Source organism: Oryctolagus cuniculus, chromosome 20 (assembly GCF_051225735.1).
Source record: "Oryctolagus cuniculus isolate XC-2025 breed Fujian yellow rabbit chromosome 20, ASM5122573v1, whole genome shotgun sequence".
NCBI classification, from domain to species: Eukaryota; Metazoa; Chordata; class Mammalia; order Lagomorpha; family Leporidae; genus Oryctolagus; species Oryctolagus cuniculus.
Window position 1 is genome coordinate 40152718 of NC_142886.1, and position 14231 is coordinate 40166948.

At 46.4% G+C, this 14231-nt stretch overlaps 2 protein-coding genes across 13 annotated transcripts in view; one reads left to right on the top strand and one right to left on the bottom strand.

Annotated features, from left to right (window-relative positions):
• Positions 1 to 13748, bottom strand: part of EFCAB11 (EF-hand calcium binding domain 11) — a 178325-nt gene extending 164577 nt beyond the window's left edge. For 3 of the 8 annotated variants that reach the window (XM_070065524.2, XM_089322638.1, XM_089322637.1), the window contains exons 1-3: positions 13032 to 13224; positions 12419 to 12514; positions 7526 to 7571 (exon numbers count right to left, since the gene is read on the bottom strand). In XM_070065524.2, the coding sequence (XP_069921625.2) occupies positions 7526 to 7571; positions 12419 to 12514; positions 13032 to 13106 (217 nt within the window). In that variant the 5' untranslated portion in view covers positions 13107 to 13224. Of the gene's footprint in view, positions 1 to 7525; positions 7572 to 12418; positions 12515 to 12750; positions 12878 to 13031 lie in introns of those variants that run through there. The other 5 variants (XM_089322642.1, XM_002719686.6, XM_089322639.1 and 2 more) reach the window with 5 other exon arrangements.
• An 89-nt stretch (positions 13749 to 13837) lies between these two features.
• TDP1 (tyrosyl-DNA phosphodiesterase 1) overlaps positions 13838 to 14231 on the top strand; it is a 93421-nt gene continuing 93027 nt past the window's right edge. For 3 of the 5 annotated variants that reach the window (XM_008271930.4, XM_008271933.4, XM_089322636.1), the window contains exon 1: positions 13863 to 13974. The gene's annotated coding sequence lies outside the window, so the exon portion shown is untranslated. Of the gene's footprint in view, positions 13975 to 14231 lie in introns of all 5 variants that reach the window. The other 2 variants (XM_002719604.6, XM_070065523.2) reach the window with 1 other exon arrangement.

Sequence of the window (14231 nt, forward strand, 5' to 3'; positions counted from 1 at the left end):
AGCTTTTTCAAGTATGAAAGGAAAAATATGTTCATTATTTCAAGAGGGCAATAATATAAGGAAACAGAGGGGAAAAAATGCTCGGTCTAATCACTCAGTGAAAACAAAAGACAGAGGGACCCTGCTCTGGCTTTTCCCTCGGGTGCGTTTTATGTGGATGCGGGGTGATAACAGAGACAGTGGAGTGAGGATTCAGTAGAATAATGCCCATCCTGAGTCTCACCTGTAGCATTTAGCAACCAGTAAGAGTTGTATTAAATATAGTAATCAATGCATAGTGTTCAGATAGCAGGTAACTGTTTAGAAAATGACAACCACAGTAACTACAACAATAATTTTTAAATGCTGTATTACACGTAAAGGTTACTTCATAAAGAATCACACAAACACCAGGTATTTATTATAATTTCTTACACATTATTTTATTATTCCTTACACATTATTTTATTATTCCTTTCTGGATCTTGGTTTCCTCATGGTAAAAAGGGGACAGATAACCACTTTCTAGACTTTTATAGGCATACTTCTTTCAGTTTGTGTACATGGTGAAGTCATGAAATGTATGAGAAAGAACAAGTGCATGAGTTGCAAAAAAAAAAAAAAAATACTCCCCAGTAGGGAAGAGGCACCAATAATGTAAACTGGAACCAACCTCGCTGGTGATCTGCTGCTTCCTTACATAAGTGGCTTGATTTTTTTCTCTCTCACTAATAAACGTCCTTGTTTCTGGCTGTCTAAACAGTTTTTGCTTACATTAGCTTGCTTGTGGGGTTACAAGCAATAAAATGTCGTTAGCACCTTTCAGCCACTCAAGCCAGCTGCCCTGAAATTCTCCCGGCAAGAACTTTTCTTTCTGACATTCTACTCTTATTTCCAGTAGTTCTTAGCCTAACTTTTCATTCTTATTAATTTTCACAAGGGACCCCTACAGAAATGACCCATCCAAAGAGGACTAGACTTTCTGGGGAAGCAGGACCTGGTCTTCCAGGTTTAGAAATTGTCCCAAACCAAAAGCAAAGTGGGTACATCTTCAGGACTTCAGCCTTCCCTAAGGGCAGCTGAGTCAGGTCAACCCAGGACATGACCCTGGATCTCACCCAGGATGCTGGGCAGCAACTGGGCCCACACAGGGAACTCCACGGAGTGGCTTGCTCGAGACCTGGCGTGACCTTGCCTTGAAGTAAGAAGAGCTTCGGGAAGCAGAAGGAGAGTCCCCAAGTCACAGCTACCAGAACAACACTGGAAAGTTGGTGACCTGAATAAAGAGTTCCCAGGAAGTCAAACCAACATTTCACTTCTTCAAGATCAAAACATTAAGAGGAGAGATAATGTATTTGGAAAAACATTTAATCTGTGTATGAACCCTCTTTATTCAGGAGAAATACTATGAAAATAGGACTGAGGCATTCACAGGGAGAGAAAGTGGACTAGATACTCTGAAGTTGGTTCAGTACTGAATAGCTCCAACATAAGAAATTCATGTTAGTGGCCGGGGCCACAGCTCACTTGGCTAATCCTCCACCTTGCGGCGTCGGCACCCCAGGTTCTAGTCCCAGTTGGGGCGCCGGATTCTGTTCCGGTTGCTGCTCTTCCAGTCCAGCTCTCTGCTGTGGCCCGGGAGTGCAGTGGAGGATGGCCCAAGTGCTTGGGCCCTGCACCCGCATGGGAGACCAGGAGGAAGCACCTGGCTCTAGGCTTTGGATCGGCGCAGTGCGCCAGCCGTAGTGGTCACTTGTGGGGTGAACCAACGGAAAAGGAAGACCTTTCTCTCTGTCTCTCTCTCTCTCTCACTGTCTAACTCTGCATGTCAAAAAAAAAAAAAAAAAAAAAAGAAAAAAGAAAAAAAAAGAAAAAGAAAAAAGAAATTTGTGTTAGCAGCAGAGTGTTACAGTGGCTTCCTGTTCAAATGGATATTTTACATTCTCTTCATGGTCTTGAGCCTCCCCATTCAAGAGACTGTGAATTAAAACTGGCTGAATAATTAGTGTCTTGGTTATAAGCTTGTTCCTTTAATCCTGCTTTAAGAAAGCTAATTTGATGTTGAAATCAAAACCGTAAGAAAGAAAAAGACTGGAAGCTTGTAGCCTGAGTAGGATCCCTTCATGGCAATTTTGGAACAAGGCACTAAGCACCTACATTTTGATCTCACTCCTCCAAACGAATCCTTTCTCTGACAGCTTCCCTGAATTTCCAAGATGACTAATTTACTTCATAACCTTTTGAAGTAGCTTTGAAACATTCATTCTTAGAAAGAACTGCTGAGAGAGGAAGCATCCTAACGACCTGATTGAGAAGTGGCTGTAAGAGTCACTCCAGGATACTGCAAGCAAGGAAACGCATGCTGGACCAGTCATCAAAGTTGGAAAGCCCTTGGTCACAGGGAAGGCTATTGTCAGCATCAAACGATCCCATAGTGCGTTGGAGGAAATGTTCCCCAACAAGGCAACGTTTGCCGCACACAAAAGAAACCATGTGAGTGCAGTGAACGCAGACGCGTCCTTGTCTACACACAACTCGGATCAGGAGGAAACTCCATGACTGCGGCAAGTGTGAGAAATGATCCTGCACGAGAACTCACGCAGGAGGAGAGATCCTGTAGTTTTCTGAACATAAGGTATCTTCAGCCACGAGTCAAACTGCAGAAAGAAAATACACACGAGGAAAGTATCATTGGCACCCCAAGAGGGTCCTTTTACCGTGAATCTGTCCTTACACTGTTACCAGAGCACTCGCACACAGGAAGTCCAGAGCGTACAGAAGGTGGGAAAACCTGCCAGGACTCACACAGGAGGGAAACCGGATGAGTGCGACACACGGGGCAAAGCCTTTCTGTGCAGTTGTATCTTCCTAAATGTAAAGGGCACGTATGGAAAGGAAACCTCTCAGTGTACTGACTGCAGATTAAAGACCTGTGGGAGTCACTCTTTACATCGAACCCCTCATTATAGATGTAGAGAATTCGGGGAGTCTTTCTTCCAGAATTTATACCTCTCTGTACGTCAGAAAACTGCTTAAGAAACCTTCGTTATGAAGCCAAATCCTTAACTCAAAATTAAAGAACAAACACGAGGAACAAAATAATAATGAACACTAAGGTGCCTTCAGCAACAGTCACACTCGGTATGTCAGAAAAGTCATGTAACAGAGAAACACTATAAATACAACGAATAGGGGAAGACCTTCATGCAGACAGAATAACTCAGTGACTATCAGGAGACTCTCAGAGCTGAGAAACTTAAAGCAGAGAGTGTGGGAAGTCCTCCTGCCAGAAACAGAACTTTTTATAGGTTCAAATACCAGAAACCATGAGAAAAGTGTAATTAAGACTTAAATAGGTATACAACTAATTGAATATCAAAAAAACCCAATATTTTTAAAGTGTGAAAATTTTCAACAAAAAATTAAAAACCTGGGAAAATTCTATCAAGTTAGGAGTTACATCAAAAACATGTTCTAGCATTAATATTTTTATAAAAGTTATAATTCATATGTGGTTCCAAACTTTGGTTGCAAAAAATAAAAGCTTTTCAACCTAGATATCACCAAAATATTATACACTAAATATAAGCGAAATATTTAATAAGATCAAAGATATATATTTTCTGAGATATAAAAATGGTTGTGGCTTAGTAAGTTAAATAGCTCCTCAGGAAACAAGCAATGGTTAGTGTTAATTCTTCAATAATACCGCCATCAGGAAGATTCTGTGGAAATAATATTTACATTAAATTTACCAAAATAGAATTCATAACTGTCTACAAGGCAAGTCTAAGTAAGTGAAAAGAATCAATAACTTGTATCATTCATTTTATATCACAAACAAGAATGTTACATAAACAAGATATTTCCATTTGTTCTTTTTACATTTCTCAATGTATTCTGTATGTAAAATTTCACAATATGCAAAGCAAGAGAATAACCAATTACCAGAGAAATAAATGTTATTGCTAAAAGAATGCTTTCTCTATCCAGATTTAATAAATATATAGAAGAGTCAGAGAGCAGAACACATGACTGCAGAGTTTCAGAAGTGTTTGTATAGAACTGGCATTATTTCTTCTAATATGTGGTAGAATTCACCAGCAAAGTCATCTGGACCTACAGTTTTCTTTGGGAGAAGGCCTTTTAACTAAACAACTGCTTTGAGATATTTGAGATAGGACTATTCAGGTTATCTGTTTCTTCCTGAGTGAGCTCTGGTAGTATGCATCTTTCAAGGAAGTTGGTCAGTTTATTTATTAAATTGTTGACATAAATCTGTTCATAATATATTCCTATCATCCTTTAAGTAACTGTAGAATTCATAAGTTACAAATATCACCTCTCACATTCCTAATATTAGTAATCTATGCCTTTTCTCTTTTTTTTCCTGCTCAGTGTAGAGACAGTCTCTCAATTCTATGATTGCACCCTGCTACAGTTTGAAAATTATTTGGCTCCCAACTCATACAGGCCTTTTAAACCTCCATGTCATAAGTTAACATGACTAAGAAGGCAGAAGCGTAATCCAAGTTTATGAGGTGGGCCTGTGGGCAGTCCTTAGACCACTGGGGCCATGTCGTTGGAAGGTGCTTTCAGGAGAGTTGGTTACAGAAGCTGAATTAAATCTGCCTCTCTTTCTGCTTCCTGGTTCTCCATATGGCCCTTCCTTCCCACATGCTCTGTGGTGGCCATCCACTACCCTTACCAAAGGCCACAACAGTGCTGCCACCCAATATTAGGCTTAAAACTCCAAAACCATGAGCTAAATAAACCACTTTTTTCTCCCTAAGTAGCTTGTTTCATGAATCTCGTTGTAGTGCCCAAAAGCTGACTAGAACATGTCAAAAACTCAGCTTTTAACTATCCGTATTTTAGTGTTTCTCTTTTCAATTTCATTGATTTCCATTCTAAACTTTGTTATTGCTTCTCCTCCACTTACTTTGGGCCTCATCTGCTCTTCCTTTTGTAATGAAAAGTGAAAGCTAAAGTCATCAGTTTAAGACTCCATCTTTTCTAATGTAGGAATTTATCACTATCACCTTCCAAGTACTACTTTCAATGTATCCCATAAAATCTAAAATGTTATATTTTCATTTTTATCTAACTCCAGATATTTTAACTTTCCCCTTTAGATTTTTTCTTTAACCCATTAAGTGTGCTTTAGTTTCCAAATATTTTGGGCTTTTCCAGACATCTTTTGCTATTACTTTTTAAGATTTATTTATTTATTTGAGAGGTAGAGTTACAAAGAGAGGAAGAGACAGAGAAAAAGGTCTTCCATTCATTGGTCCACTTCCCAAATGGCCACAATGTCCAGAGCTGGGCTGATCCAAAGTCAGGAGACAGGAGTCTCTTCTGGGCCTCCCAAGCTGGTGCAGAGGCCCAAGCACTTGGGCCATTTTCTACTATTTTCCCAGGCCAAAAGCACAGTGCTGGATAGGAAGAGGAGCAGTGGAGAGACGAACTGGTGCCTATATGGGATGGCAGTGCTGCAGGTGGAGGCTTAGCCTACTATGCCACAGCGCCAGCCCTTGCTATTACTTTCTAATTCCTTCACAAGGAACATGGTTTGTATCTTAAGTGTACTGACATTTGTTTAATGGTCCAGAACATATGCTCAATCTTATTAAATATACCATATGGACTTGAAAAGGATATGTATGGTGTTGCTGGGTATTCTATGGATGACAATTATGTTAAGTTGGTTGAAAGTGTTATTCACTTCCTCAAGATCCTTACAGAACTGACGTCCGTTAGCAAGCACTATTGCTGATGAGATTTTGCAACTTCCTATCATCACTGTGGATTTACCTAGTCTCCTTTATAGCTTTTATCAGTTTCTGGCTTCATATATTTTGAATTTTCACTATTAGGGGTATAAATATTTAGAACTGTTTAATCCTGACAAATCCACACCTTCAGCATTTTTAAATGATACTCCTTATTCCTAGTAATATCCTTTTTCTGAAGTTTGATTCATTGGATATTAATAGACTCAAATCTAGATTTCTTTTGATCAGCATCAATGAAGTATGAGCTTACCTGAAAAAGTTTACAGAAACAGAATTAAAAGGCAAGTATACTTGGGTGCAAAAAATTTTGAAATTCACATTTAATATATATTTTTCCATCCATTTATTTAAAAATTATTGTGCTTTTATATTTAGAGTATGTTTCTTTTAAGCAACACAGTCAGATCCTACCTTCTTTTTTTTTTTTTAAGATTTATTTTTTTGAGAGGCAGAGTTACAAAGAGGCAGAGGCAGAGAGAGGGAGAGAGGTCTTCTATCCACTGGTTCACTCCTCAAATGGCCACAACAGCCACAGCTGGGCCGTACTGAAACCAGGAGCCAGGAGCTTTTTGCAAATCTCCCACGTGGGTGCAGCAGCCCAAGCATTTGGGCCCTCTTCAGCTGCTTTCCCAGGCCATTAACAGGGAGCTGGATTGGAAGTGGAGCAGCCAGGACACAAACCAGCACCCATATGGGATGCCAGCATTGCAGGCAGTAGCCAATCCCACTACACCACAATACTGGCCCCAAAAGAGGTCATTTTTAAAGCCAATCCAGCATGCTCTGGATCCTATGCCCTTATACAACATTCATCTCTCCCGCTCCCTCTCCCTCTCTCTTCCCCTTCACTAGATCATTTTGGCTAAGCTTTGAAATATGCTCTCACATTCTTTAAAGAAAAAAACAACAACCTTGATACATGCCACTCTGGAGTTACTAAAAGACCTGTCTACTCACACTGCCACACTTTATCACTATTTATCTTCAACTCACTCTAGCCGGCCTCTGCCCACACGACGTACTAAAATTCCTCGTTAAAGTCGCCGAACACCTCCAGGTCGCCAACTCCAACGGACACACTCAGTTCCTATGCTACCTGATTTTCCTGCAACACTGGATAGTGCTGACCACACTCTCTCCACTGAAATCCCCGTTTCTCTTCACTTTCCACCTCACACTCTTGGTTTTCCTTGGTTTTCTCTGGGTCTCCTGTGTCATTTCCTCATCCTCTACCTGACTCCTGATGAGCACAGGCCCTAGGGTTCTCAGTCCACTGTGCCTTCCATGGTCTCATCCTCTCCCACGGCTTCAACAACCACATGCATGCGACAACTCCCAGGGAGTTCCGAATTCCACATCCTACAGCCTGACTGCTCCGACAGAGTGGACCCGACACTTCTCCAACTTAACCTATTCTTCCCCCACGCAGCCTTCCCATTTCAGTAAATGCCACTTCACTGGCCCAACTACTCTGGACAGAAAACCCAGAGGCATCCTGGGCCGCTGGAATTACAAGTCACACTTTTTCTTTGTGTCTTTTCAACAGCATAAACATTTCTCATAATAAACATACCATATTTAGAAAGAAAGAAAGAAAATTAAAAGAACCAAAACCTTTCTTTTAAATAATGAGAAACAAAACAAAGATGGACTTCAACTTAATGCTTTATGGTCTCTATGTTTGTTCTTAATTTTAGTCTTGTGAAAGTCTAAATAAGGATACTAAAAATGAACATTAAGTTTCACATTACCAGAAGTGCCTGGGCTTATGGAAGACATCACAGAATCCGCTTCTATCTAGAAAAGAGGAAAGAGTCATAGGACATGTAATTTTTACAGTATAAATTCTAAATTTCTGGAGTAGGGGAAGGGGTGTATTTTATGAGAAAACAATCTTGCTATATTTCATTCAATAGCTATGATCATCATTTAAGTTTTACAGTAACATCTGTAAGATACCAGATACTAATCTGCTACAGACTCTAATGTTCCAAAACTTTATTTCATTGGCCAAGACAGGTTAAGCACAGAAAATCAATTTGGGCGTCCAATACGTAACTTAATCAAAAAAGCAAACGTTTGCTTTGGACAAATACAAGTAATTGTTACAATGAGCTCTATAGCTTTAATTTTTTTATTGCTTTCCTGATTATAAAAGTAACACAACTGATATTTTAGAAAGTGGAAAATAGGGGCTGGCACTGTGGCACAGTATGCTAATCCTCCACCTGCAGCACTGGCACCCGGGTTCTAGTCCCGGCTGCTCCTCTTCCGATCCAGCTCTCTGCTGTGGCCTGGGAAAGCAGTAGAAGATGGCCCAAGTGCTTGGCCCCTGCACTCGCATGGGAGACCTGGAGGAAACTCCTGGTTCCAGGCTTTGCATCGGCTAAGCTCCAGCCATTGCAGCCATTTGGGGGAGTGAACCAGAAGATGGAAGACCTTTCTCTCTCTCTCTCCCTCTCACTGTCCGTAACTCTACTTCTCAAATAAACAAACAAAAAAAATCTTAAAAAAAGTAGAAAATATAAAATAAACTGTAAAGAAAATTTAAAAACCACACAGTAAAAACTACTATTAATATTTTGGTCTAGTATAGCTTTTATTTCCCATGTATTTTAAAAAATTTTATTATTTGAGAGGCAGAGAGAGAGAGCAAGAGCGCATGTGCCAAGAGCTCACTCCTACCCAGTGGCTCACTCCCGCAGTTGTCCGCAATGGCTGGCTGGGCTGGGCAGAGGCTGAAGCCAAGAGGTGGGAACTCAATCCAAGCCTCCCGGGTGGGGAACAGGAACCCAATTACTTCAGTCTCATTGTTGCTTCCCAAGGTCTACATTAGCAGGAAGCTGGAAGCAGGAAGCAGGAGCCAGGAATCAAACCCAAGTACTCCCGCATGGGACACTATGTCTTAACGAGTAGGCTAAGTGCTTGCCCCATAGCGTTTTAAAATGTATTTGAGGACACACGGTATATACAGTTTGGGGACTCACGTTCCTAAATATTAAAACCCAAACATTTCCCCATATTGTTATATCAGGGAAGCAGACCCTGCATTAGAGGTTCTGACCTAACTTCTCCATCTTTAGTCTTGAACTCTCTACAGATTTCAATTCCCTGCACCTTCTTGGTCCCTCAAGTCCCTCCCAAATGGGTCCCACTCCATCTTCTTGGTGAAGCCCCAAGCACCCTGGCGTGTTGGTTTCCTTTACGTTCTGTCCCTAGACCCCCGCTCTTCAGACTCCACACTCCCTTGAGTGGTACCATCTGGTCTCAAGACTTGAGCTCCCACCTATAAACTGAGGGGTCCCAAATCTACCTCCAGCCCTCACCTCTCCACCCAATTCCAAAGTCCTGAGAGGCAGTAAAAGCCGAGAGATTTCTACCACTGTAACCTCAGTACTCTGCCTAGTTCTGAACAACTGGATGCGTCTGGACTGCCCCGGTCTGAGCTGACCTCCCCTGAACCTGCTCCTCTGAACTTCCTCTCTCGTGGTGGCCCCCCGTGGCTTCAGTCCTGGTGGTCACGCGTGTCTTACTGACATGAAATCCCGTCGTCAGTCAGCGGACGCGACTCGTCTCCGTTCCCAGACGCTTCCTGTCAGGGTGGCCCAGCTTCTCCAGGCCCAGCGACACCCATGGCCTCTCTCACAGTTACCGCCGGATTAGGGCCTTCTCGATCCCCTTCGCTTTGCTCCTAAATCGCCGAGTTTTCTAGGTCTGCCTCACCAAACTGAGCGGCTTCGAAGTAAGGACTACATTTAGTTCATCTTTAAATCTCCAGCAACTAGCCACTATTCCTTTTATTAAGTAGGAAGACATAAATGTCACTGTGTGAACAACTGCATGAGTGTAAGTCATTTACTGTCTAAGTTCTTTTTTGTAAAATAACATTTTACTGTTGTGGTATGGTTGCTTAAAGTAGCATTTCCAAAGAATAAACATTTTCAATGACAGCAGTTTTATCTCATTTCTTGACCTGTAAACATTCCATTTGTTCAAAAGCAATATTCAAAAATTAAACCCTAAACCTCAATCTAGTATAAAAATAAAAATCTATTAAATTTCACTTAAGGGGATGGGAACTGTGGTACAGATTAACTCTGCTTGGGACACCCACATCCCATATTGCAGTGCCTGGTTCAAGTCCCACCTCCTCTGCTTCAGATCCAGCTTCCTGCTAATGTTTACACTAGATGTCCCAGTGCACGGGTTCCTGCCACTCACAAGGGAAACCCAGATGGAGTTCCTGGCTCCTGGTTTCCACCGGCCCAGCCCTGACTACTGTAGGCCCCTGAGGAGTGAATCAGCAGATGGAAGATCTCTCTCTCTCTCTCTCTCTCTCTGTCATGCTGATACTGCCTTTCAAATAAATAAATAAACCTTTAGTAAGAATTTCATGGAAGGTATACAGCAAGAGCCACTTATTTATTAAAAGTTCATTGTACAAATGACTGTTAGGTGATTTGCTCTATTAGTACATTACTAATAGGGTCCTGCCACCAGCAAATATTTCATTTGCTGTTTAAAAAAGAAAACAAGGCCGGCACCGCGGCTCACTAGGCTAATCCTCCGCCTTGCGGCGCAGGCACACCAGGTTCTAGTCCCGGTCGGGGCGCCGGATTCTGTCCCGGTTGCGCCTCTTCCAGGCCAGCTCTCTGCTGTGGCCAGGGAGTGCAGTGGAGGATGGCCCAAGTGCTTGGGCCCTGCACCCCATGGGAGACCAGGAGAAGTACCTGGCTCCTGTCATCGGATCAGTGCAGTGCGCGGGCCGCAGCACCAGCCACGGCAGCCATTGGAGGGTGAACCAACAGCAAAAGGTGTGGGGAGCAATTTGGACTAGACTAAGTTACTGAAATTAAGACTTATTCTATGCATCTGCTCTCCCACAATATGGTGCTGGAAGAGGAGTAAACAACTTCTACACAGCTGCCTCCAGTTCGACCAATAACCTGCAGGAGCTGATCCTGCTCCTGATTGGAGGAGAGCACCGTACTCGGCATCTGGGTAGCAGAGTTGGGATTGGTGGAAGAGGACTATAAAGGAGGAGAGAGACAACATGCACCAGGAACATCTAAGGGGAACATCCGAATAACATCTGAGCAGCCCCCGAGAGAGCCGGCCGGCGGTGTGCCGCTCCCCCGCGGAAGTGGGGAAAGTGGCAGGGGGAGCCGCCCTTCCACGGAGGTGGAAGGATCGGCAGCCAACCCGGGAAGAACCAGCAGCAAACCCGGGAAGGGCCGAGCAGACAAAAGAACAGCGCAGGGTTTAGTGTCGTTCCTCCACGAAGAGGGGGAGCGACAAAAAGGAAGACCTTTCTCTCTGTCTCTCTCTCTCTCACTGTCCACTCTGCCTGTCCAAAAAAAAAAAAAAAAAAAACTTCAACTCAGTATGAAAAGAAAGACCTGCTACCTGCCGTGAAGTGTGTGCACAGTGTATTACTGCATTACTGAGCCCTCCCTTCGCCCGATGGTTGCAGTCAGAGTTCCTGGATCTGGACAGGATCTTGACCTTGATTGATTCCAGTTCGGCATCTTAACAAGAGGGCATTCACGTCCAGAATGGATGTATGGGGCCAGGACAGCACCCAGACCAGGGTGAGCAGGAACTCTGTGCTCCTGAAGCAGGAGGCTCACTGGGCCCCAGCTTGCCTCTCATCCTGGTGACCGGCGCCTCTTCTCTGCAGGGTAATATCCAAGTCAAAGGCACACATCGCATGGCCTGGAATCACCTCTCTGAAAATGTCCCAGACAGCCACAAGAACATGAACACTTTTGCATCTGTCTTCAGATACAAAAGGATGCTCACTGCAGGAGCTTGTAGGAATGAAGAATAATGGAAACAACCCAGATAACAGAAGCCAGCCGGCTGGCTGAGTGCTGTGAAGCCATTTTTTCCAACACAGCAGTGATGTGTTCTAGCAGGCTGATCTACTAGATGAGAAGCCAAAATAAAGTTGGCAGAGTACACGCCCTCCATGTTTCCAATAGAACGCCATGCATATATGTGGGTCACGGGCAGGAAATTTTGGAACGACACACAGGAGACTGTAAATGGGAACCCCGGAGAAGTGGGATCTCTAGTAGGAAGGGAAGGGGCTTTTTTATTATATGAATATATTATTTATAATTTTTTTTGACAGGCAGAGTAGACAGCAAGAGAGAGAGACAGTGAGAAAAGTCTTCCTTCCGTTGGTTCACCCCCAATGGCCGCTGCGCTGATCCGAAGCCAGGAGCCAGGTACTTCTCCTGGTCTCCCATGGGGTGCAGGGCCCAAGGGCCTGGGCCATCCTCCACTGCACTCCCGGGCCACAGCAGAGAGCTGGCCTGGAAGAGGGGCAACCGGGACAGAATCCAGCGCCCCAACCGGGACTAGAACCCGGAGTGCCGGAGCCACAGGTGGAGGATTAGCCTAGTGAGCCGCGGTGCCAGCCTATAATTTTTAAAAAGGGGGGAAATTAAACTCAAGAAGAGAGAGTGTGCATGAACACCCTTCCCCAGCTTCTCTGACACCTGCCCAGCACCTCACAGCCTCCATCCTCATCCGCGGCCGGCAGGTGGGACAGGGGGAGTACTGGGGACAGCCCGCGCGTGGCTGTCCGCGCCTTCCTCGGCACCCTCCCCCTGCCGCCCTGTCTGCCCGGGCCCTACCTTGGAGGGCTTGTACCCAAACAGCATCACGATGGCAACTTTAAAGTCCTCTCTGCTCAGGTAGCCTTTGTGGTCCTCGTCGCAAGCTTTGAATACCTGAGGGACACCAAACACCCGCAGTTAACGAGACGCACCTGTTTGTTCTCTTCCTTTTTATTATTAGTGACGGGCTATCTAGACCTTACAAGTCCGAAACTCGGCCCAGAAGGAAATGCGCGTCCCATCATCCTAATTTAGTTCTCAAAACATGTTAATGATGGACTAAAAAAAAAAAAAAAAAAAAGTGGAAACGAGTGAACCCGTAGACTAATGCAAATTAATGGCTTTTAAACCTTTGCGATAAATCCTACTCAAGATTCAGTCCTGCGATTAGGGCGGATGAGCGAAGGGCGCCGTGAGCGCCGAGGAGACGCGGATTCCAAGTCAGGGGCGGGGAAACGGGAGAGGGGACTCAGAAGTGGCCCGAGAACCCGACCGGGAGCCAGGACTGGCGGGGGTGGGCTCGATCTCGACCCCCGACCCCTCGGAGGGGCCGCCCGGTTGTCTGCACCACCAGCGCGAAGGTACTCGTCCGAGCCCCGGGCCAAGCTGAAGTCGCCCTCCGGACACCTACTTCCACCCACTGCCTGTGTTCCGCGGGGCTGGCTTCCCAGGCCCGCGGCCGGACCCAGGCGCCTGAGGAAAACATAGCCCAGTCTCCGACGAGACGGAACCAGAACTGCTCGAACCCCCTCCCACAGAGGCCGGGCCGCGGCTGCAGCCACGCCCACCGCGGTTCCGGAAGCGCGGCTTCGGCGTGCGACTCCACGTCTGCTCCCATTGGACGGCCCGCGAGCCACTGGCGTCGACTCTGCAGCGCTATTGGTCAGAAGCTTTGTTTAACAACGTTTCCTAGGACCAGCTGGGGCGGGGAGGCTCCAGGGCCCTCCCCCGGCACCTGACTCCGCCCCTTCTCCGTCCCACTTAACTCCTTGCGCGCCGCGGGGCTGGCGACACATCCGTGTGCAGTTCCCAGGTTCACTGTTTTCTCATGCGCTCTCCCCAGCTTGCAATCAATAAACTTTGGCTGGTTTCGATCGACGGCACCTGTGCCTAACATCACAGGAAACACGGAAAGGGCGTGACCGGGGAGCCATCGGGGTCAATCTCTCGGGGTTCCCTAGGATATGCAGAGTTCATCTCAGGCTGCTCTAGTCCTCTGGCAAATCCTTAAGGTCCCAAAAGAACAGACACGCGCCCCAAAGCATAGCGCGGCGTTCCTTCTGCAGCAGGGGCTACGGTCTGCGCCCAGGTGAGCGCGCTCCTCTCCCCGCGCGTTCTCGCTCCCTTCTGTAGGCGCCGGCGTGACGGACCGCGAGCATCCCCTCCCCCGCCCCGCCTCTTGCTGAACGCCACGGGCTTTAGGACCCAGGGGCGGGCCCGCCCGGGACGGGAAGGGGCCGGGCCGAGAGGCGCGCGCCGCGGCCCGGGGTTTGAACCGCGCGCAGGCGCACGGTGGGCGCCGCGCGGGGGCGGGCTCGGCGGCGGCGGCGGCGGTGGTGGACCGGGCGCCTCAGGTACGTGGCCGCCGGCTGCGGGAGCGTCGAGGTCCGGCCAAGTCCTGAGTCCGGGGCGGAGCAGGGCCGCCGGCGATTCGCCGGGGGCAGGGGCGCGCTGCGGGCGCTGGCGGGGCGCGAGCGGCCTCCCCGCGGCTTCCTTTTCCGGCTCTGCGCTCGGCGGGGCCGGTCTGTGGCGGGCGGTGGCGACGGCGCGAGCCGAGCCCGCCGCGGGGCGGAGGGCTTCCCTGCCCGAGCCCGAGCTCCCCGCGTCTGGG